Raw genomic sequence first — 23,862 nt, 5'->3', positions numbered from 1 at the left:
ATAAGTGCATATTGCATTTATAATAATTTATTCTTCATCATGTTTCATTGTAGGTGTTAAGTAAAGTGTAATCATTTTCATGCATTTATAAGAATATATGCCACATCATAAGTGATTAATGTATACCATACACTAGAATACTTTGAAAATGCATTTAAAAAAACGAATTCAGACAATGTGTCAGACAGTTTTTATTCACAGAAGTAGATTTCATAAAGACTGGGGATCTTGCAGTGTCAGAGGTGTACAGAAACTGTTGCAGCTCTTGAAATCCACAGTAAGTATGCTATATGCCGTAGTTAGCTAGCTAGCTGACCACTGTCCCCATACCAACAGGCTATTTGCAAGCTAAGTTAGCCACTTGGATCATTGCTGTTAGCCTACAAGCTAAACATACACTTCAGCTGAAGATTGCTAGCTCCACTCATATACATGGGTATATGATATGATTTTCAAAGTTAGCAATTTTAAGTTCAGTTAGCTTGCAGGCTAATAGCAAACAATCCAGTACTTAACTCGCAGGCAGACCCTGGTTAGCTGGTTAGCTTAGAGCATATAGCATACTTAACAGGGATTCAGGAGCTGCAGCAATCAGTCACTTTTTTCTTCCCAACTCTAACATAGTACAAAATGTGAAGCCATGTCAAAGAAGGAATCTTATCCCCTTCTTAGCTCCACATTGTTCTCTTTTTCCACAGTCCAAAAGAAATGTAGCTAAATATGCAAATATAAACTGTTAGACTCATGGATCTATTATAAATCTGGATACAGCTTTGGGGGCAGGTCTTCATTCATTCCTATGAGAGCTGCTCAGTGGCGCATGAAGCAGAGAAATCTCTTTTTCCAGGTTTAGAAAAGTGTAAAATACCTTGATCTACTGGCCTATAGAGCATGGTAGAAGTGATTAACGACAGCCGAACGTGGCCGAGTGCGGCCGAGTGTACCCGAGCATTAACTCCGACTCACTGGCTCACTCACACAAGTTACCCGAGTCGAGTGCGCAAATCGAACAGCGCTCGTTCCCAAGCATTTCTCTCGTAGTAGCTTAACTTATTAGCAACAGCAGCTAATCCGCAGTATAACGACAGCAGTGCAGTTGGTTTTAATATTTACATGATAATCAGATAATGGTATATTTATCTCTCTCTCTCTACACACACACACACACACACACACACACACACACACATACAAATATACATACATACAAATATACATACAACGTATCAGGGAATCATATCGTGATCACGACCGGAGAAATGTGTTGTGCCCACAAAAATATAATAAAAGGCGGTGCCTTGTACTATATAATGTATTATTACACAGCTCAACTTTAAGTAAATACTACGTTCAGCAACGTTTAGTAACTGTCACTAGTGCTCTGTGTTGCTCACTGATAACTGGTAGTTTGAATACAGACCGTAAACCGTACATACGGTCTCTGATACAGACACGGTAAGACGTCCATATTACAGGCTTTACCACCAACAGTGTATGGATGTGTTGTAAAATGGTGAAAATGATGAATTATGATTCAAAAATATCCATTACTACAGCCGGCACGAAGCCTGTGTTGTGTCAGGCACTTCTAGAGTTACATGCGCGTTCACGCGGTAGAGTCCCGCGTGTCCGATGCACATTCATTTTATTTCTGGAGAAACACCCAATTCCAAATCCTGATTCGGAATATAGCGCATTTTACGTCTTTAGGACTTAATGTTTTTAATAATGGCTATAAAAAATGCGTTCTGAAAAGTCAACATGTCTCAAAAAAAATTATCCAGTGATTTAAGGAGGTCTCTTTCCCAATGTTAACAAATGGGGAAAAGTCTTTCTGGGCCAGTGTGCGTCACGTGACGCTGTAGTTCCACTTTCAGCCACTATGTACATTTTGCTTCAGAGGGTGGCGCACTTCCTGGGGGCTTGATTCATTCCTATGAGAGCTGCTCCGCATGACTTCCTTATAATACATCCATGGCCCCCACGGCTGTATCCAGCGACTTCCTTATAATACATCCATGGTATCCAGACTTCCTTATAATACATCCATGGGTTTGACTGACTGAAGAATAAAACCAGAGGCAATGAGTACTAGCCAATCAGAGCACAGTAGCACTGGCCTATTACCCCATCACAGCACAGTAATACAGACTACTAGCAAATCACAGTACAGTAGGGCGGGAGCAGACGGAACATGCGCGCATTAAGGGAAAAAAAAAGTCTTGGTTCTCTTGTGGAAAAGGGGGACAAAGTGGATTTTAGTCGTGATCAAGAATGCCTCTTTGACATGGCCTCCCATTTGTACCTCTAAAGACTGGAGAATAAAAAAGTGGACAGAGATAAAGCTCTGAAATCTCTGGTGAGTATGCTGCATGCTGTACTTTAAGTTAGCGGGCAAACCACTGTAGAGGCCTTCTGCAAGCTAACTTTAGCTAATGTATCGTTTACCATTAGCCTGCAAGATAACCGTATGGTTCAACTTAAGATTGTGAGTATCAAAATCCATATATCAAGTAATCATGTTTTTTTTAACCAAGCCATCTTCAGCTAAATCAAACGGTAAGCTTGTAGGCTAATAGCAAACATCCCAGTGGCTAACTTAGCTTGCAGATATCCTGTTTGGAATGGGGACAGTGGTCAGCTAGCTAGCTAGCTACGGCATATAGCATACTCACTGTGGATTTCAAGGGCTGCAACAGTTTCTGTCCACCTCTGACACTGCAAGATCCCCAGTCTTTATAGAATCCAATTCTGTGGCTAAAAACTGACACATTGGCAAAATTCAGTCTTTAAAATGCATTTTATATGGTATGCATTAATCACTTATGACGCGGCATACATTCTTATAAATGCATGAATATGATTACACTTTACCTAACACCTACAATAAAACATTATGATGAAGCATAAATTATTATAAATGCATCAACATGCAATGATAACTTAAATCACACTGAGTCCTCACTACAGTTGATTGCTGATGTGTGAATAAGTGATTATAAATATTTATAATGCATTATAAGCCCCAGCATTCAACCTCCAGTTTATAACAAGTGAAGAGCACCCATAAGACCCTTGACAGTTATGAATCATTATCAGTCAAATCTATAACGGTTTATAACTATTGATATAGTGCATAAGTAAGCATTATGTGTATTTATGAGTGTATTCATAAAGAATTATGAATGCATTATAATCACTATGAATGCCGTCACAATGTGATCTTCATAGAAAGTGTTACCAAATGGCCTAATGGAGCTGTAACTGTAGCTCTTCTCGCTGTGCATGGAAACACACTGAGTTCATAGATGATATGTGAGGTGAAAGGGACAACTAACTGTACTAAATTAATTTATTTGTTGTCATTTTTGTCCAGCCCATTATGCAAAGTCTATGTAAAATGAAAAACCCTCCTAAACCAGGAATTACTAAAAACTCACTTTGCTTTAAACATTACGGCACCTATTATAGCATTAAGTCATAGCACGGTTGATAATGATTTTATTCTTATAATTTCCTCATCATTAACTTGTTAATACTAAATCATTCTAACTAGCTGTTTAAAAGGCCATAATAACCAAACTGTGAGTCCAAGTCCACAATCAAAAAAGCAAAGAGGTCTTGATGTTATGTATTTTTAAATTTTCAGAAGAAGAAGACTCATATTGAGTTTTACAGAGCTGTACAGGTTTACGGTCAACACATTTTTTTTTTTTTCATGTGGACTAAACAATTTAATTCGGAATTTTTAAGGCTCTTTTCCCTATATGTAATCTTTTTCTTTGTTTCTTTCTTTGTTTCTTACTTTCTTTCTCTCTTTCTTTCTTCCCCCTGTTTTCCTTTTCTCATTTTGGTTTACTGCACTTTCTTCCCTTCCTCAGTCATCACTCATGAGCGTGGTAATTATGCCTTCTGCCATTTCCTTGTGTGTTGGTTGGTCTCTCGCTCTCTCTCTCTCTTTCACTCCGGTTGGTTAGTTGTTGTGTCAGTTCTGTCCAGGTCCTGAGTGTAGACCTTCAAACCTCGTCCTTACCTGCTCTGTGCTTGTAGCTACTTTTCTGCCTTACCTTCACCATTCTAATCTCTCTTTTTTTACTAGGCCAATTAGCACTCACTCTCTGGTTGCTTTTGAAGTTGGTCTTTTTTATACTGTTTAAAGTCTTAGTCCACCTCCTGAATTTTTACAAATGTGTCACATCTTTCCCCTTCACAATTAGTAAACTAATCATATGGCAACGACTTCTTTTGGAATATAGCACATAGATGTTAAGACTTAAAAATCCAGAAGAAGTAGAAGTGTAGTTTGTGTCACAACCTGCCGTCTAATACAGAACCCATGTATGCCTCCCTCTCAGGATTTGTACAGTATCTGGCACATTCTAAATATTACTAATATTTACCATCCTCCACCCTTACCCTCTCGGTCATGTAGTCAACCTCAAGTCAGCTGGTTGTTTTGTCTTAGTATTGGAGATGGTTATTGTGCTGGTTGTTATCTGTTGTGAAGTGTACAATCCCATCCATGTTCTCAGCCTCTATCTCTGTCCTTTTCTTACTCGCTCTCTTGGGGCTGCAATTAATACAAAAGGACCAGTCAGCCAACCAAATGTTAAATTAAGCATACATCAGAGCTGCACTCTTAATTTGTTTATACTAAAAATGAGTAGGTCAGATGTGCATTTTAGTGTTTTTCAACTCATAGAGTTGATTTTTATTAGGCCTGTACCCGACTCAGAATTATGCCAGTTGAATTTGATTTGGCTGTTCAGTACAAATATTTGTCTATTCATTCAGTCTGGATGGGCTCAGCGGGACATCCAGTATGACAGCAGCCTTAATGTAATACAACAAACAAGCTAATATTGCTAACAATAGGACAGAAATGTGCAACAACATTTTTTGCTGACATGAGATTGTAAACAAAGGCCAGAAACTGTATCATATTAAGTTTCTGTGAGTTTAAAATTCATCACTTTTCAGCAGTTAGGGCTCTCCTCACTCCTCCTCTGTTCTGCTGCCTGCATGTCTGCAGCTGAGAAATTCAAAATAAGACACGCACATCCCTTAGTGGGTGCTGGATTCAAGATGAAATTTTTCCCTAGCTTTTTAAAAAGTAATTGAATAAATCTACTAATTTCTTGCAATTTTCACGACATTTCTTGCCAAATTGCTCACTGTTCAAGGGTAAACTTATATTTACTTTATATAATTGGATATATTTATACACTCAGGACCTCCACATCCAGCTGTCAGAAACAGTCTATGGAAAGCTTATCTCAGTGGCAGCAGACCATCTTGCAGGTCCTCAGCTGGTGTTTGCTAAACTGGTTGGATGTATTGCCCAATTCACAGAAACAACACTGCACACAGTTTATAATAGTGAAATTAACAGCTTTGATGGACATTCCTGTAAGGCAAAAAAACGTAACTAGCTTTGAACTAGAAACCTAGCTTTAAAATTTGGATATTATTAGCTTCCCTTGTCTACAGAAATGATCAATATGAAATTGGCCAATTCATACGAAAATGACGCAATCTTTTCAGTTTGTCACCATACACTCCGTTTCCAGTTGAATAGATACACCTAGCTAAAACTAGTGCAGTCTAACCCATCAGTTCATTTTTCTCCTCGTTAATATTACAATGTTCTTTTTATAACTATTTTTGAAAGGTCTTAATTTTTTTTAAGTATTTCAAGTAGAAGTTAATCTGCAAAAAAAAAAAAAAAAAAAAAACACCACCAAAATATAGAAAATGCTAGTTTTCGCAGCCCTGCTTATTTCTCATCTCACCTTTTCATCTGTTCTGTTCGGTCTACCTCTCCTCTTTTTCTCTGTAAGTGTTGCACTTTGGACTTTAAATTGGCTGTTTTTGGCCATGCTGCTCTGTGAGTGGAGGGGGGGTGAACTCTGATCTTTTTCTCCCTTCCTCCTTCCCCTCTCCTCTCTGTTAACTGGCTGAGCTGTGGTTTGTAGTCAGTGTATGTGTCCTTCATAACTGTTTTGCTTAAGTGAGAAAACTTGATTTGAATAACCCGTCCTTTTTATATGATTTGATGTTTTGACTTATTTTCACCCTGTATTGTTTTTTAATTTCATGATTTGGTTGCAGTTGTAGTCATGCATTATACTGTGATTAGTGTAATAACCTTACATATTGGACAGATGGACTAGAGGAAATTTTATGTGCATTTATTGTACACCACATCCTTATCTTGTCATATTTTATAATCCTATTTATAATCCTTGATAAGATATTAGCAATAATACGTTTATGTTGTCTCATTATTTTTTTCAACTGTGAAAATATGTATTCCCCTCATCTGGTTTATCACTGTGTTGGAAATAAGCTTGAAAGTGCCTTTACACAGCCTCTGCATCAGTATTTCCAGCTTATCTGACAATTTTACGAATAAAGTGTCATTGAAGAAGCATTTGCTACATGCATTTTTGATAGAAAATACAGTGTTAGTGTAAGTCCACTGTTCCAACAATGACCAGCTCTGCGTTGGTCAAAATAAATCCTTAATTCACCAAGTTGGATGTAAAAAACAAACAAAAAGCATGTAATTCCCCGCAATCTCTCTTTGCCTGCTGGCCGCCTGTTGTTTACAGTCCTGTAATTTCTCCTTCCACCAGTTGTTGCTGTGTCTTTCAGCTCAGCTACCTGTTCCACCAGTAGAGACTAGAGACTGAGCTCTAGTGGTGCGTGCTGTGCACTACATACAATGAGTTTAATAGGAAGAGGAGCACTTATAGACCACATTTAAAAATCTACCTTTGGGATGACTAAATACCCTGGTATACCTTAATACCGTGGTAGTCTAGTTTATGTGATTTTTGTATTGTATTTTGGATTCAAAATTTTTTTTTAATTTTTTTAATTTTTTTTTTTTTTTTTAAATTACAAAACAGGTGTACTAAGTGGAGGTTGGTTGGACTTTTGGTGGACAGCTGATTGATGACATTGAAATTAGGAATTATCTATACAATACGTCCTTATTTCACTAAAAAATCCTAAATTGGAGGCAGCTGGCTAGAAGGAGATCGCCAGGGAGCTGAAAGTTTCTGGGAAATGACCATTGCAAATAATAACCTACATGTCACTGGCTATATTGGGACTCATTTCAGTAAATCTCACCATATAAAATATGTGTTCTCTCGTTAAAAAGTTTAAAATAGGATGGCAAGTACTCATCCACTTTGAAGTTGTTATATCTTCAATCTGATCAGGAGTGCACAGCTGATAGGTACACAGTTTGTTATTATGACATAACAGCGGTGCATATTTAATGAAAATGTTGACACACGGCTGTCATGCGATGCAGCATAATAGTCGAAACACGGTGTTATTACGTCCCAGTGCAACACCTAGTGGTAAAATTTGGTTTACCAGTCCAGTATTTAGCTTTTTTGAAGTGAGATTCTATCCATAGACAGTAAATTACAAACAGATCAGCTGGAATGCCACCAGTTTGGAGAAGCAGGCTGAAGTCTCACACACAAGCTAAGTTATGTACTGCAGTAACCCCCTCATGGTAAGTGCACTGCCCGATTGCAGTGCTTAGAAAATTAGAAAGGCATCAAATTCAAAATGAGTGAATATTTGCAAAAAAACAATTAAGTTTATCAGTTTGAACATTAAATATCTTGTCTTTGTAGCTTAATCACTTGAATATAGGTTGAAAAGGATTTACAAATCATTGTATTCTGTTTTTATATTCATTTTACACAACATCCCAGTTTCATTGGAATTGGGGTTTACCCCATAGAGCCCCACTTCAAAAAATCTGAACTATACCTTTGATATCAAAGTGACCCAATCCCTGATTTTTAGTCAGCATAAATTCAGTCATTTTTGGCCATTAGTAAAACTAATCCTCTGTTATCCTAGCGGGACTGATTTATAGAAAATGTTACACTTCTACTAAACAGCGTGCACTGAAAAAGAAAGCTGCACTTTCAGCCTTGTTTTACACCTACAGATTTTCCTCCCTCAGCCCAGTCCAGTTTGTTGTCATATTGTATAGATGTATTCTGTTAATGTTTCTGTTGTTGTATAGTGTCTCATCTTCCTTTCTCTGCCCCTCTTTTCCTTTTGCATTCCTTGGTTTAAAGCAGCATTTTAGCACAGTCAGAGCAGCTGTCCTCAATGGATTTGTAATCTAAGCTGACGCTATATCAGAAAGCTGTTCTTTAAACTAGAGCAGCCTTGAGAAAAACGTTAAACCAACCTGTATCCAGTCCTGATTGTAAAATGCTGCAGTTTAAAAACCAGCCCACGTCACTCCACCAAGTGCTGTGGCTGCCCACTGCTCATCCAAGAGTGTCTGTGTGTGTTTGTGCATTAGGTCAGAATGGTGTATTATGAGCCTACACCTTTCACTGACTAAAAGAAAACACTGGGGATTTCCTCGCATTAGCGCCATCTCTTTTTAATACTTGTTCACTCTCCATCTTCCTGTCTGTCTATCCCTCTCCTGTATGTCGTCTGCTTCTGTCTCCCTGTTCTGACTTTCTTTATGTGTTTGTGTGTCTGTTTATATGAATGTGTGTGCGCATTCATGTGTGTGTTTGCACATGCCCGTGTTCTCCTGTGTGCGTCTGTGCATACCTATGTATGTGCTCGTGCATACGTGTGTCTGCATGTGTGTGTGCGTCGGTGTACGCGTGCGTGTGCATGTATGTGTATGGGTGTGTTTCTTCTCTCCGGCCAGGTGAGAAGGTCATGCAGGATGATGAGTTCACCTGTGACCTTTTCCGCTTCCTGCAGCTGCTCTGTGAGGGGCACAACTCAGGTGTGTGTTTTGATGTTTACTGAAAATTTGTCTCTTCAACCAACATGTCAAAGAATATTTGGTAACACTTTCTATGAAGCCCATGTCTATATTGCATTATAATACATTGTGGACATGCTTATAACGCATTTTAATGCCTCTGTAGTGCTGTATAAATGTAGTTAGAAGCACTCGTATTTATTTATAATGCTTTCTAAAAATAATCAAAACTCAATATGATGCCAATCTCCAGTATAAGTATGTTCATAATGCATTATAAGTCATTATAGACATCAGCTTCATAGAAAGTGTTACCATTTTTTGTAGATGTCTTAATTAACCCACTGATTGATGCAGAAGATGACCCCTCATATTTCTGAGTCTATAAGCTTTCCTCTATGTGGATTTCCAACACGTTCTCATCCTAACTCGTCACATGTTGCCGCTTTGCAGTGGACATCTGCTTCTACATATTATGCTCCACGTATCCTTCTGCGTCTGCTGTTGATGTTGCCACCACGGTAATGTCAACACAAGCACATGGTGGTATTACGCTACATGTGGTTATGTTTAGGTAACAAAAGCACATGGTAACTGGTACTATGATAACATGGTAACACCATGAATGTTTGTTAATACCAGGACATCAACAAAAATACATGGTGGAACTGATGGTTAGGATTAGGGGAAGGAGGCATATTTTAGGTGTAGAAAAAAACATCATTCAGCTGGGAAGGAGACCTGACTCTCGCATGAAAGTCTGGGGTTTGTTGGACCAATCCACCTCCCTTTACCCACCCTATGGGTGCCCTTACAATCCTTATATTACGTTGTTACCAGCAGCGTTTCAACTTGACACCGTACTGCGGTGCTTCTTATGTCTTTTTGTCTTCTACTATATTTAATTGTTATTTACGACATCTATTGCACATCTGTCCGTCGTGGAAGAGGGATCCATCCTCACTGCTCTTCCTGAGGTTTCTGGGAAATTTTTCCTTAGCTGATGTGAGGGTCTAAGGATAGAGGGATCCTGTATGCTGTAAAGCCCTCTGAGGCAATTTTTTGATTTGTGATGATGGGCTTTATAAATAAAATTGACTTGACTTGACTTCATGTGGATGCAACATGTTACGTCCGCCCGTGTTCTCAGGTGGTGGGGCAGGTGCCGTCTGGCCATCTGCCAACATATAAAAACACAGCGACCAGTTCTGTTGGACTGTGTTTACACCTGACACCATCCTGCGGCGTTTCATGTGGACACAAATGGTGGCTTTTGGTGTTGTGATCTTGCGCACAAAGCATTGTCAAAGCGGCTCTATTTTATGAGTTCGGAATGAGAACGGGTGGGGATTCCATTCTCATGCCATAGACATTAACATAACATGTCTGACAAATGTTACCACTACTTGTCTTCCTTCACTTAACACAATTTACAAGCACAAAATTGCAATCTTCTGCAATATTTGTTTCAGACTTCCAGAACTACCTGAGGACACAAACAGGAAATAATACAACTGTCAACATCATTATTTCGACCGTTGACTACCTCCTCAGAGTCCAGGTTAGCTCCTTTTGTTCACTTCTGCTGCTTCATGACAACATAATGTGTATGGGTATCTCATTTTGAATTGGACCATTTGCCGATTTATTTCCATTCCTGACATGTTCTGATCCACTTAAGTTAAGTATGATACAAGATGAATTAGTTCCCATGTTTATTATCTTTGCTCCATCTTAACTGTAAAGGAGCCAGCAGTAGTTTTGGCAATTTTTGCAGCTGTCATTTTGTGCATCTGTCTTGCAGAGACACAGAGATACAGCAACAAGTACAGTTTAAATCCAATAAACGGAGCATTAAAATTTCCAATAAACCTGATAACAGTGTTGGAGACCTTGTTGTGAGAAGTTTTATGTAGGAACTATTTTCATTCTACTGAACTACCTAGCTAACAAGGTCTGAGTAACAGGGTCATGATTTCAAGTTTGAGTGTTTCCATTATTCTCTAGAGACACAGGGTCGGATCCATTTAGCACCCTATCCACAAAAGAATTTGCACAAATTATATGCCAGTGCTAACACACTCACAAAGTTTGGCAGCTGAGCACAATTTGCAATTTCCAATCTGTGTTATGAAATACGGAGAAAAACAGATCTTTTCCCAGTGTTTAAGGCTTTTCTCCGTATTTCATAACACAGATTGGTTCATAATTTGTGTTCTCTGCAGAGAACACAAATGTTGCAGAAAGTGTCAGTTTAGTTTGTTGCCCACAGTTGGCTATGTGTTCTCCAATAATATCACTCAATATCAATTCAAAATCATTCAAAGCTCAGAAGCTTTAAAGAGAGAAAAACTGCACCTATTTAATACATGGGTCTCAATGGCCTTAAATAGCACCGCTGTAACTGTCTGTGGCAATGAGCGCTGGTCTTTGTGAATTAGATGGCAAAATTTGCAATGAGGTTTATTTGCATTGGAAGGGGGCAATTTTGCACTGAATTTTTGAATATTTCTTAATTCATATACATGCAAATGGGACAGGCACACCCAGGACTCTTTGCATGCATTTCTCTCTTTGAATGTGCTTTGTGGATTGCACGCTATCTTTTTCTCTCATTTGCATAGGTTTAGCGCTGCAAAAGCAGTTCTTTTGTGGATACGGCCCTTAGTATAGAAAATAGTGACAATGTTTTGCTTGTATTGCTGGAGAGAAAGTTCCTTGGGCAAATCTCTGATGAAAACAAAAGGCAAAATGCGAATTTTAACAGATTGTTTTTTTACTCTTGGTTCTTTTTGCTTGTTTTTCTCAGATTGCGTTTAATTTTTGTCTATGGATAAGAATTGATTTCAGCTTAACAGCGGTATTCCACTGCTTCTACTGCTACTACTACTGCAAATGATAATAATTTAAAATATTACAGCTGTATCTTCAGTTAATATACTTGTAGAAAGTCTGTCTTATGCTTGTCTTCTTTTTTATTTCTTGTTTGACTGCCCCTCCCCTGCTCCCTCCTGACTCTCCTCCAGGAGTCTATCAGTGATTTCTATTGGTATTATTCTGGGAAAGATGTCATCGATGAGCAGGGCCAGAGGAATTTCTCCAAGGCAATAAATGTGGCCAAGCAGGTTTTCAATACGCTCACAGAGTACATCCAGGTACAAGACGACACTCCTATTATCACTGTTGAAGTCTTATTCTGTTGAATAAACCAGACTTGTATTTTGGAGCATTCTCAGGAGTTGATGATAATGTGTTAAATCATCCAAACAAAAATTTAACCCTTTGAAACTTGAGAAAACTGGCTTGATTTTTTAAAAAAACATGGGTAGAAGGCACTGAACAACAGTAATAAGTCATATTTCCAAGAAACGTGAAAAGTAGTAATAAATAAATAAAATAAAACCTGTAGAAAGTGATTAAAAATTATGATTCTGTAACATGACTTTAAATATACTTATTATAATTAGCTATCAATATAGTTTTTCCCATAGCTTTTGCTGTTTTCCTACACATTTTCCCCTATATCTAATTTCTTGCAATTTGTAGAACATTTCTCACGATTGCTCATGGCCTTTTCCCCATGTTTTTGAAAGCAAATTAATTTGTTAAAGGTTTGGTAACACTATGAAGACCACATTTATATTGCATTATGACAGCAGTCATAATGAATTTAATGCATTCATAATGCTTAATGATTACACTCATAAACACACATAATGCTTACTGATGCACTATATCATTAGTCATAAACCATTACAGATTTGACTTACAATGATCCCCAGCATTTAACCTCTAGTTTATAACAAGTCAAGAGCATCCATAAGACCCTTGCCGCTTACAAATCATTGTAAGTCAAATCTTAAATGGTTTATGACTAATGATATAGTGCATTAGTATATAATTCACTATGAATGCCATCATAATGTATTATAGATGTTGTCTTCATAGAAAATGTTACCAAAGGTTTCAATACTGTGAAAAGCCTCTGAGAGCAGCACAAGAAAAGGTTTCAATGGGTTAAAAGTCATAATTTGTCAGTAATAAGCATTTCAAATGCTTTTACCTGCATTGAACTGTTGCTCAATTCAGATGCTAAAATAGAGCAATGATTTTGTTTATTTCTAATGATAATAACTGGGTAAATCTTTCCAGTTCAGTGTTGGCAGAAGGTATGACTGTGTGTTTTTGTGAAGGGAGAAATCGATTATCCTGCTTTTAAAGGTTAATGGACAGCTTAAAGCAACATGACATTGACATTCTGTAATACTGTAGACTGTAACTGTTGTAAATGCTTCTCTGAATGTAGGAAGCCTGTTCAGTAAAAGTAAAAGTAGATTTTGATGTGTTTGTCTCTCATGATGCATGATGCAGGGTCCGTGTACTGGCAACCAGCAAAGTTTGGCCCATAGTCGGCTGTGGGACGCTGTGGTGGGGTTTCTGCATGTCTTCGCTCATATGCAGATGAAACTGTCTCAGGTGAGTTTAAGTCACCGTGTCATCCGCAATTTGAGTTCAGCCATGGACTCTTCTTAGACCCTCTCTCTTCATTTGTTCCCTTATTTCACATTTTCCATCATCAACTATCAGGTTTACCAGAAAGATTCTTATATGGGACAAACAAATGACTGGGCCTTTGTCAAGAGATGTATACATATTATTTAGTAACGACAGGTTTGATGAGGATTTTCTTAATAATTAAAAAATTAACATTTATATCTTCAAAAAAATCTGTTTACCATCATACATATATATACATATCATATCAGTATAAATAGTAATGGGTTGGCGATTATGGACTAAACCAAACTGCAAACATTTAGGACGATAAAATATGAATATGATTCTGAGAATTATGTTTTGTATAATTAAACTAAAAGCAAAGATCCCTCTGTCCAATAAGTCTAAAATACACTGTGGAAACTAACTTACATTCAGACTGTTGCAAAAAATGCTCCATTAAAAGTCGTTCAGACTGACATGTTTAGTCCCACAGCCATCAAAGCATAAAAACATGCATTGTATTATTTCTGGGTGTCATTCTGGGCTTTTGACTTGGAATTTGTCATTTTTACCATTTTCCACCTGGCATAGAGAGAAAATATTTTCTCTTACTACTTACTATTTTCACTTACTGTTTTCACTAGGTACACTGTCACAGTCAGTGGTGCTGTTATTAATTGACATATCCCAGGCTGTCATCATAAAAATCTACTTTGCATATAGTATTTTGAAAATAATTCAGTTTTTGATGGCTTTTTTTTCTTCTATAAATGTAACAGCATACTGGAAAAAAACTGTCATTTAAAGCGTTAACATTCGGAAAATGAAGGAACCTAGAATTAGGACATTATGTTGGTTAAAAAATTGCCTCAATGAAAGTAGATAATATGATATGATATGATGATAGTATGATTTTTTTTTTCAAAGCGTGACTTTGAAAAGCACTTTGTGCACAGAGCAGTATGAGTATAAGACTGTTATAATACAATAAAGGTATGATAAACAATGTTTCCTGGAATTTATAGTAGCCCACCTTCCAGCCTCTAATTTCTTCATATTCACATCAAATATCGTTCATTGTAGACAGAAATTATCAGTGCAAAGAACCTTTCTGAGGTACATCTTTCTGAAATGGTTAAGGTGTAGATGGATTTGTAAGTCTTAAAACAACTTTTTCTCTTTATTCTTCTACCTCAGGACTCGAGTCAGATTGAGTTACTAAAGGAACTGATGGATCTTCAGAAAGACATGGTGGTCATGCTGCTGTCTATGCTGGAGGGTAGGTCTGTGTTAAACATTAAAGCAGGAGTGGCTTAGAGAAATAGCTGATACAAAGACAGAAACACAAGGTCACTGGCTTATCACAAATGTATTTGTATTTGTAATGTATTTGTAACGTAATGTAAAGATGTGTCATCATTGATGGATGGGGCGTGAGGCCAGATTCAACAACTCTCAATGAGAAACAAAGAGTAGATATACTTCCCACCCCCTTTATTTTTACTTTTTATGTGAGAAAACCATTTTCAACAGTACACTGTTAATAGCAGAGTAATTTTACATCCTTTCAAACATGTCTGGAGAAGAGTTTGGTTCCACAAATGTTTAATCTCTCAAATGAGCACAGTAATTGCACACATCTCTACATGTTGCTGTCTATGGCACAAGACAGTGGGGATGTCCTGATCCCATTTTTCACCCCCCATCCAAGACATTAGATACTGAATATCTGCTGATACAGTCTCAATCTGATTTCTATTTTCCTTGATATTACAGCTGCACAGTGCACAGTTTGGCTCTCTCTAATCTTTTTGGTCTTGTTGCTGTCTCAAGGGAATTTCACTGTCCCTTTTAGAGAGTTTTCTCTAGTGTTTGTTGCTTCTGTGCAGCCTGTGCCTGAGTTACATGAATGAATTGTGTGCTTATTTTCATTGTCCTCATATCTTTACTGCTTCATTAAAAATTAGCCCTGTTTGCTTTTTGCCTTGTGGGGCTTTTGTTGCACTTGTAGTGGCGTGGTTACTGTTGTTGTAGTGAGCTCTACACCAGTGTCTGTCTGCTGCAATTAGGGCAGAGAAACATCATGTGTTTTAGGGGCCATTTACACGTCAACAGTTCTTGCATGAAACGTTAAACGTTTGCTGCGGTTTTGCTTTCATGACAACAGAGTTTTGGGGGCCTGAAAACACAAACTTTTGAAAACAGGTTGCAGAGTATAATCTTTTGAAAACACCACCACTTCTGTTTTTTTTTTTGTAGATCCATTAACAGGAGAATAGTTCTCACAGTGTTATATGAACGTGGATTTTTTTACAAACACAAAGGAAAGGCTTTACCATTTTTAGTAGGGCCGTTCACACTGTGGTTCTCAAACCCAAAAAACACTAGACTCACAGTGAGCTGAAATAAAACAGGTACTCATACCTGCAGTAAATAATGTGAATAAACTGTCTCATACTGCTTTTTTGTTGATGTGTGCTGTTTTGCCATGAGTGGGGCTCAGCCCCTGCTCTTACACATCAGCAGAGTGGTGAGACAGTCAGATGGAGAGTTGGGGAGTTAATGAAGGCTGCACCCTGCGTCGCTGTTAACGAAAATTAAATGAATAAAAAATGATTTGATTGACGCTAATACAGATCTTTGTGATCGAATGGAAAAATCTCTACCAGACAAGCTGATCATGCAATAAATAGTGAAAAGTGTCTGCAAACATATTAAATAATCAACGACATTGCATTCCAAAGATAAATCAAACAGTGATGCATATCAGGCTGATGTTATGCTTTAAATCGTCACATCAAGTTTATTGTCAAAAGGGAGCCTTCTGCTGCACTTTGTTCTGGATGGATGTGTCTTGTTAGACACAATGAAACATGTTCTGGCAGTCAGTATTATTCAGTCAACTGTCACCTTGTCAGTGACCAAAGACAAAAGAGCAGTGTCACAAGCAAACAGGCGTCACAGTGATTTCTGGGAAAATGGCCAAGCTTTGAAAACACTTTGGCAAAAGCTTTGTCTGATGTCTATGGTTCAAAATGTGTTGTGTCTCCCTGTATTGTAAATGTGTTGTCTTGTCTGGCAGGAAATGTGGTGAATGGGACCATTGGGAAGCAGATGGTGGACATGTTGGTGGAGTCCTCCAACAACGTGGAGATGATCCTCAAGTTCTTTGACATGTTCCTTAAACTGAAGGACTTGACCTCCTCAGACACCTTCAAGGAGTATGACCCTGACGGAAAAGGCAAGACTCTAAAAACACATTTTCTTTTATCATATTAGTCACTGGGAAAGCATCAGATCATTTGAATGTATGATGATTTCCAAAGTGACCTATAGAGACTTGCTGATGGTTTATAGATGTATGAATGAACTCACAGGTGTCATTTCCAAGAGGGACTTCCACAAGGCCATGGAGAGCCACAAACACTACACCCAGTCTGAGACCGAGTTCCTGCTCTCATGTGCTGAGACTGATGAGAATGAACTCCTGGACTATGAAGAATTTGTGGAGCGCTTTCATGAGCCAGCTAAGGTAACAGCCTTGATGTTTAGAGATCTTATTATCTTTATTAAAAAATTAAAATGTATTCTTAAAAAAAAGATTCAACATCTTAAAGGGTGTTTAGTATGAGAGCTCTGGTTATTTCTGTCACCTTTTTCATTTTTTTTCTTCTGCCTTTGCATTTTTTTGGACTGGATCAGGGAGTTAGGGATATATCTTCTGCAAAATCAGAGTAGAAATAGTAATATGGTAGCATTTTTTATGTCTCTAGCCTGGGAACCACATTTTTCATTTACTCTGTCAGATTTCTCTGGTATCCCCAGACAGGTTTTGGTTAGGCCTGTCACAGCCCTTATTCTAAATGGAGTGGGCTTGATCACTGGTGATTACCAGGCTCTCAAAACTCAGGGCCAACTGTCAGATAAGGCAGTGCTGATCAAAAATGAAACAAGACTGTTTTTATGTCTTGTTTATTTTTTAGCTTCACGTGATTTTAGAAGAACATTTGTGTTCTGTTCAGTAGGCTTGGGTTGTATCTACTTTCATTCCTTCCTGTCTTCCTGTAATTTCACCGGAGTACATGGTTTATGACGATATGGATGTGCTGCACTAACCCCAATACGTTTTTCATCAGTGTTGTTAGTCGTTGAGTTAGTTATTCCAACTGTTGTAACAGTCAGCATCTCTGGTTTGGTCAAAATTATCCCCTGCTGGTTTCCCAGCAGTCTCTTCGCGCTCTCTGCTGTTGGGGGCACCACAGCTGATGATGTCCCACTGTATGTAAGGTTCACCTCACAGTCACAGTCAGCTACGCTGCCTGTTGCACCCATAGACTGTATATAAATATGAACGGCACGCCCTCACTTGTCCGCTAGGTTGAAATTAGGTTAAAGTATGCAGGATACGGACATTGCCATTTTGCGAGGATGATGTCATTGAGAGCTGGAGCTTGCGTAGTAGCGATATCCACAGTGGGGGTGGTCCGGCCGATACACCCATCCAACCAATCGTGAGCAGCTCCTTTGAATGTGAGCGCTCAGATTGGCTGTCACAGCTGTCAATCATGGCAGAAAAGCTCCCTTTTGTATCACTGAATAACTCATTAAAACCAATAATAAAAACAAACACTTGAACAAACATCAGGGTGATGAGAACTATCTTCAGTGACATAAACCATTTTGGGGAAAACTGTATTTGGTGTGTACTTTTAGTTTTAGTTTGGCTTATGTCCATTCACTAACATGGAGGAGCAGGCCTTAGGACCTACACTGCAGTCAGTCAACCGGGGGGCGATTGCGAAAAGTTAAGACTTTTGGGGAGCTGCCATGTCGTCCATCTATATATACAGTCTATGGTTGCACCACACTAACCATAGGTGGCACCTGATATGCACTGCATGCAAAACACCCGCGATACTGCCTTTCCAGAATAAAGTTGATCAAAAGATAAGGGTCAAATTTTTACCTGTATTTATAAGCACACCATTAGGATTTCTAAGTAGCCTGGTATACCACAACACAGTAATACTGCCCAAGCCTACTGTTGTACCAAGCACCACCCCAACTTGCATGTGTTTTCAGCACTGTCACTCTTTTCAATGTTCTGACTGTCATTCATCCAACTGCAGAGGCATTTTGGTCTTTACCTGTTAACGCCCCCTGAAAATCAAAATGAATTGAGGACAATGCCAGGCCACTAGTGTGGCACACACTATATGGGGAACCCAACATGGGAAATCTCTTGTTTTTGGGCTTCTAGATTGACAGTGTAGTCAAAAGTGTGTCTTTGTTATCTTGGTTTTAAGGGAGCATAAAAATACCTCAACTAACCTGAATTAGAGTGAGATGGGATAACAAGGACTTAGTGTAGAGAACGGTTTACTCATTTGATTCAAAGTAAAATTTTTCCTCTTACCTGTAATGTTACCTCTACAACAAACAATCTAGATAGTTTTGGCGTGAGTTGTTGAGTGTTAAAGATAGCGGCTGTACAGACATCTGCCTTATCTCCAATATTATTGAACTAGATGGCACTCTGATTTTGGTCAAATTGCCCAAAACATACATTTGAAAAACTCAACAGCAATGTCTCTCACCAGAATTATCATGACCAGGTTACTACAGATAGTCGGCAGACCTAGTTGTGAGCAGTTCCATGCAGGAACTATTTTCTTTTTACCAAATTACACCTGCCAACCATCTTACTGCACAGAAGGAAGTGTGCAGGAGTGTTAAAGATGCTAAAAAAATGAAACTTTTGTGCAAAAGAATAAACACTTTGAACTTACTGTCATTCAAAAGGACATTGGCTTCAATGTGGCAGTTTTGCTGACCAACCTGTCGGAGCACATGCCTCATGACACCCGCCTGCAGACATTCCTGGAGCTGGCAGATAGCGTCCTCAACTACTTCCAGCCCTACCTGGGCCGCATCGAGATCATGGGCAGTGCTAAGCGCATTGAGAGGGTCTACTTTGAGATCAGCGAGTCCAGTCGGACACAGTGGGAGAAACCTCAGGTAAAGCTGCTTCAACACATACACTACATCAGTTCATACAACATTTGTGGCTTGTTTGTCACACCATTTGATGCAGTTACAGTGCTGAATAATGACGGAACATTCCCGACAAGCTCCTTGTTTTTACTAATATAAACTCTGCCCAGGTCAAAGAATCCAAGCGTCAGTTCATCTTTGACGTGGTGAATGAAGGAGGGGAGAAGGAGAAGATGGAGCTGTTTGTGAATTTTTGCGAGGACACCATCTTTGAAATGCAGCTGGCGGCTCAGATGTCCGACGCTGGCGAACGCTCAGCTGTGAAAGAGGAAAGCGAGCGGGAGAAGCCCGACGAGGAGAACCCCGAGATGGGCTTCTTCTCTGTCACCACCATCCGCATGGCTCTGTTAGCTCTGCGGTACAACGTCATGATTCTGATAAAGGTGAGCGCACACACTAAACACAGCTAACAGCCAGTGTGTGTGTGTGTGTGTGTGTGTGTGTGTGTGTGTGTGTGTGTGTGTGTGTGTGTGTGTGTGTGTGTGTATTCAAAACTTCTGGATGATCCGCTCAACATTTAAAGAGATATGATGCAATAATACCTCTTGTAGCTCCTGCTGCATCATGCCTGACAAGCACATAGCCATTGCATCATGTGACCTAGAAAAGCCAAAGAAGTGTTTTCATAGCAGTTTTGCCAAATATAGCTTTTTCAAATCATCTGAAATACCACCTCATGTGAGTCTAATAACTTCTTTTGGAATAAATTGGATTTTTTTTAAACTGACATGTTTCCTTTAGGCCTATGTTATATTTGCAATTTGAGGGTTAATGGAAACCTGCCTAGTGTGTGGATGTCATTGTGTTTATGTGTGTATAGTGTGTAGTGCAGGGAAGAAGGGACACCAGCTTAATGACTGAAGCAGTTTGGTAACGCTGGAAAGATAAACACAGATTCTGATTTCCCAGATCAATAACTCATTAGCAAAATGTTGTTAAAACATAGATGACTCCTTTCAAATTGAGACAAAAAGCAAAACAAAAAAAGCCGTCCTCGTAGCTGGACAAATAACAGCTTCAGTAAATGTGTCCTGCCAGCGAGAACAAGGCAAGAGAGTAGAGGGAGGGTGGGGATGCTTTGCTGCTGCCTGAGCCACAGTTGCAAAAACCATCATAAAAGTCACCAAGTGAAAGGAAGAAAAAATGTATCTGTTGCAGTACTGCAAAATACGGCTTTTTCGAATCGCCTGAAATTCCACATCATGCGAGCGTAGAAACTATTTTGTAATAAACAGGAGTTTTTTTTAAATTAGGTGTATTTTATGTTTGCAGTTTCAATTTGAGCAGTTTAAGGGTTAATGGAAACCTGCCTACTGTGATCACTGTGGTTGGTTCAGTATGAAGAGAGGTGCACCTGTGATCAGCAGTCGTTAGGTCCACTTGGATCTGACAGTGTTGGGCATTGAACAGTCCTTGTTCTGACTGAACAGTAAACAGATAAGTACCTCCAATCAGACCTCCTCTACCCTTTCTGTCCTCTCAGGTCCTGTCCATGAAGAGTTTGAAGAAGCAGATGAAGAAGATAAAGAACATGACAGTGAAGGACATGGTGACCACCCTGGTGTCCTTCTACTGGTCCATGCTACTGGGCCTCCTCCATGTGGCGTTCAGTGTGGCCAGAGGATTTTGCCGAATCTTCTACAACACCTTCATGGGAGGCAATCTGGTGGAGGGGGCCAAGACCATAAAGGTTACTCTACTTTTTTTAATGGTTGACCAAGCTTACTCCTTTTATTGACACTTCTACTAAAACTTTTGCTGTTGATCTGGATTGCTTTTAATCGAGTTTGGTTGTGTGCTACTATGATGTTCTATGTGCCTGTTTATTGTATTTTTAAATTGTTTGTATCACCAACTGCAGATCAAATTTCCCCTTGAGGGACAAAAAAAGTTCTGAATTGAACATAAATGGACAAGAAGCCAGCAGTGTATTCACAGGTCTTTAAAGTAAACGCAGTAAGAGCTGTTCTAATTCCATAAACTGCGTCCACCCCAGGTGTCAGAGCTGCTCGCCAACATGCCCGACCCCACTCAGGACGAGGTGAGGGGCGAAGGGGAGGACAGAGAGAAGAGACCCTCTGACCGCAGCTCCCCTAAGGAGGACCTGGCTGACCTGGCAGTCAACACCAGTGAGACCGAGTTGTTGTCCGACATTTTTGGGCTGGACTTAAGAAGAGAGGGGGGGCAGTACAAGATCACCCCACATAACCCCAACGCCAGCCTGACCGAACTGCTCAACTCCCCGGTTCCTTCCCCAACCCCACCGACCCCGCCCACAGCACTCCCACCTGAGCTCAGACGCAGGCACCATGTGAGTCTTCAGTGATATTTTAAATTATTTTTTTAAGTCTTGGTAATAGTTTGATTAGCTAGCTAGCTACAGCAGATAACATACTCATAGCGTTCACACTGTGGATCTCAAAGGCTGCAACAGTTTCTGTACACTTTATTTCCTTTTTAGAAAATAAAATTCATTTTAAGTTTTCTGACTTCTGACACACTGTGTAGATGTCAGAGCATGTCGAACTTCAGTCTTTTAAATGTATTTTCAAAGTGTGTGTGTGTGTTAGCTAACATCTGTTTTTTAGCACTTATTTGGTCACAATCCAAATCATTGGCCAAATTTAAATGCTGACCTCATGGAACCAGAGGAAAATTCAGAGAACTGCTGATGATACTGCAGTTCATTTAGGGTAATATGAATTTGTAACAAATTCCATAGCCATCCATCAACTCGTTGAGAAACTTCAGTCTTGACCAAAGAGGTGGACTAACTGTCAGACAGACTTTAGGTGGGTTTTCATTAACCCTCATATTGCGCAAGCTGAAATTGCGAATATACACCTGTAGTACACCTGATGGAAACATTTCAACTTTGAAAAAATTCCAACTTTTCACAAAAAAAAGTTTTTGAGGCTCACATAAGGTATTTCAGGTGATTAGAAAAGCCATATTTCAAAAAACTGCAATGGAAAGACTTTTTGTTTTTTCCAGAAGTCCCACGTTTAAGAGGCTCGCCTTTCAATCGGGCGCATAATACGCCTACATGGGCTTTGATTGGAAATAATGACAGCTAGTGCGGTGGCTGAAATTGAAATGAATGTTTTGAACATCTATCACATGCTTCTTTGAATGTTATCGCCAGAAGAGAAGTCGCAGAATATCCCTCAGTGGAAATACAGTCATCTTGTAATTGTGTTTTATCAACATTTCAAAAAAGAATCTGTAATGGAAACCCGCCTAATGACTAAATAAGAAACATTCATTCATTGTCCGTAACCGCTTGTCCTTGCAAAGGTCGGGGGGGCTGGAGCCAATCCCAGCTGTCATTGGGCGAAAGGCGGAGTACACCCTGGACAGGTTGCCAGACTATCGCATGTGTGTGTCTGTCTATATGTGCCGACACATATAGACAGACGCTCACAGTCACACCTAAGGGCAATTTAGAGTCACCAACCAACCTGACCTGCATGTCTTTGGACTGTGGGAGGAAGCCGGAGACCCTGGAAAGAACTCACACAAACTCCGCACAGAAGGAACCCTCTTGCTGTGAGGCAACAGTGCTAACCAGGACGCTACCGTGCTGCCTTAAATAAGAAACAATCAGATTAAATGTTTAGAAAAAAATCCTTAGGTATTCTTAAGAGTTTATTGGTCAAGTCTTTTTGTCAGTTTCTTTACGATGTGTGGATGTGGATGGATCAGATTTGGCTGACAGTAATCAAACAAACCACCAGAGGTGTTTAGATCCTGATTCAGATGTTGCGAAGTACCGATAGGTGCCTGGAGGCATGTAACAACAAAGTTTCCCAACTTCCCAGACTGGCCCTCTTCAAACCAGTGAGAAGAGCACTGAGAAAGTAGATATCCAATAATCTTCCATGTCAGATAATAATAATAATAATAATAGTCATCATCATCATCTTTATTTATATAGCATTTTTTAAGCTTGAGCACAAAATACTTCCCAGATGAAAATATTTACAAAATAAAAATAAAACATCAAAAACTCATGTAGCCCCTCCCCCACCTCCCATGACATAATTAAGGACATTAAGAACATTAAAGAGCAAATATTGAACAGCGCTGCATACATGAACAGATTGGTATGCAAGTTAAAAAAATACAATTTCATAAGTAAGTAAAATGTAGATAAGAGAATTAAGCTTATATAAAATTCAAATTAAGAGTAAAATAACCACATGTTTAAGTAGTTGAGATGCTAATAAAGGAGATAATGTCATAAAAAAACAGGTAGAATGCCAAGAAAAAAACATTTGAAACGGGTAAAAGTACAATAAATATGTTTTTCTAATGGTGTTTTTTTGTTTCAGTCAAAGAGCTCTACCTCAGAGGAGAAGGAAGCAACAGCAGAGACAGAATGTGAACCTGAAAAAACAGAGTACGTACACATTTTTCTCATGTAATCTGATTACTACCATCTGCAGTATAACTATGGTGACAGAGAGAAACACACCTTGTACTATATGGACAGTGCACAAACTTAAGTACAGTTGGGTCTCCTCTATGAA

At 39.1% G+C, this 23,862-nt stretch overlaps 1 protein-coding gene across 5 annotated transcripts in view; it reads left to right on the top strand.

Moving 5' to 3' along the window:
- ryr2a (ryanodine receptor 2a (cardiac)) overlaps positions 1-23,862 on the top strand; it is a 246,285-nt gene that overhangs the window by 191,953 nt on the left and 30,470 nt on the right. For 3 of the 5 annotated variants that reach the window (XM_042507822.2, XM_088070115.1, XM_088070114.1), the window contains exons 89-101: positions 3,882-3,899; positions 8,717-8,797; positions 10,249-10,337; positions 11,803-11,931; positions 13,148-13,252; positions 14,474-14,555; positions 16,359-16,517; positions 16,654-16,808; positions 19,079-19,294; positions 19,441-19,713; positions 20,814-21,020; positions 21,327-21,641; positions 23,665-23,732. In XM_042507822.2, the coding sequence (XP_042363756.2) occupies positions 3,882-3,899; positions 8,717-8,797; positions 10,249-10,337; positions 11,803-11,931; positions 13,148-13,252; positions 14,474-14,555; positions 16,359-16,517; positions 16,654-16,808; positions 19,079-19,294; positions 19,441-19,713; positions 20,814-21,020; positions 21,327-21,641; positions 23,665-23,732 (1,897 nt within the window). The remainder of the gene's footprint in view (positions 1-3,881; positions 3,900-8,716; positions 8,798-10,248; positions 10,338-11,802; positions 11,932-13,147; positions 13,253-14,473; positions 14,556-16,358; positions 16,518-16,653; positions 16,809-19,078; positions 19,295-19,440; positions 19,714-20,813; positions 21,021-21,326; positions 21,642-23,664; positions 23,733-23,862) is intronic. The other 2 variants (XM_088070117.1, XM_088070118.1) reach the window with 1 other exon arrangement.

This window comes from Plectropomus leopardus, chromosome 19 (assembly GCF_026936395.1).
Source record: "Plectropomus leopardus strain MGB_pleo_1.0 chromosome 19, ASM2693639v1, whole genome shotgun sequence".
Lineage (NCBI taxonomy): Eukaryota > Metazoa > Chordata > Actinopteri > Perciformes > Serranidae > Plectropomus > Plectropomus leopardus.
The sequence above is the reverse complement of the archived record's forward strand: the minus strand, read 5'-3'. Positions and strand labels throughout refer to the sequence as shown.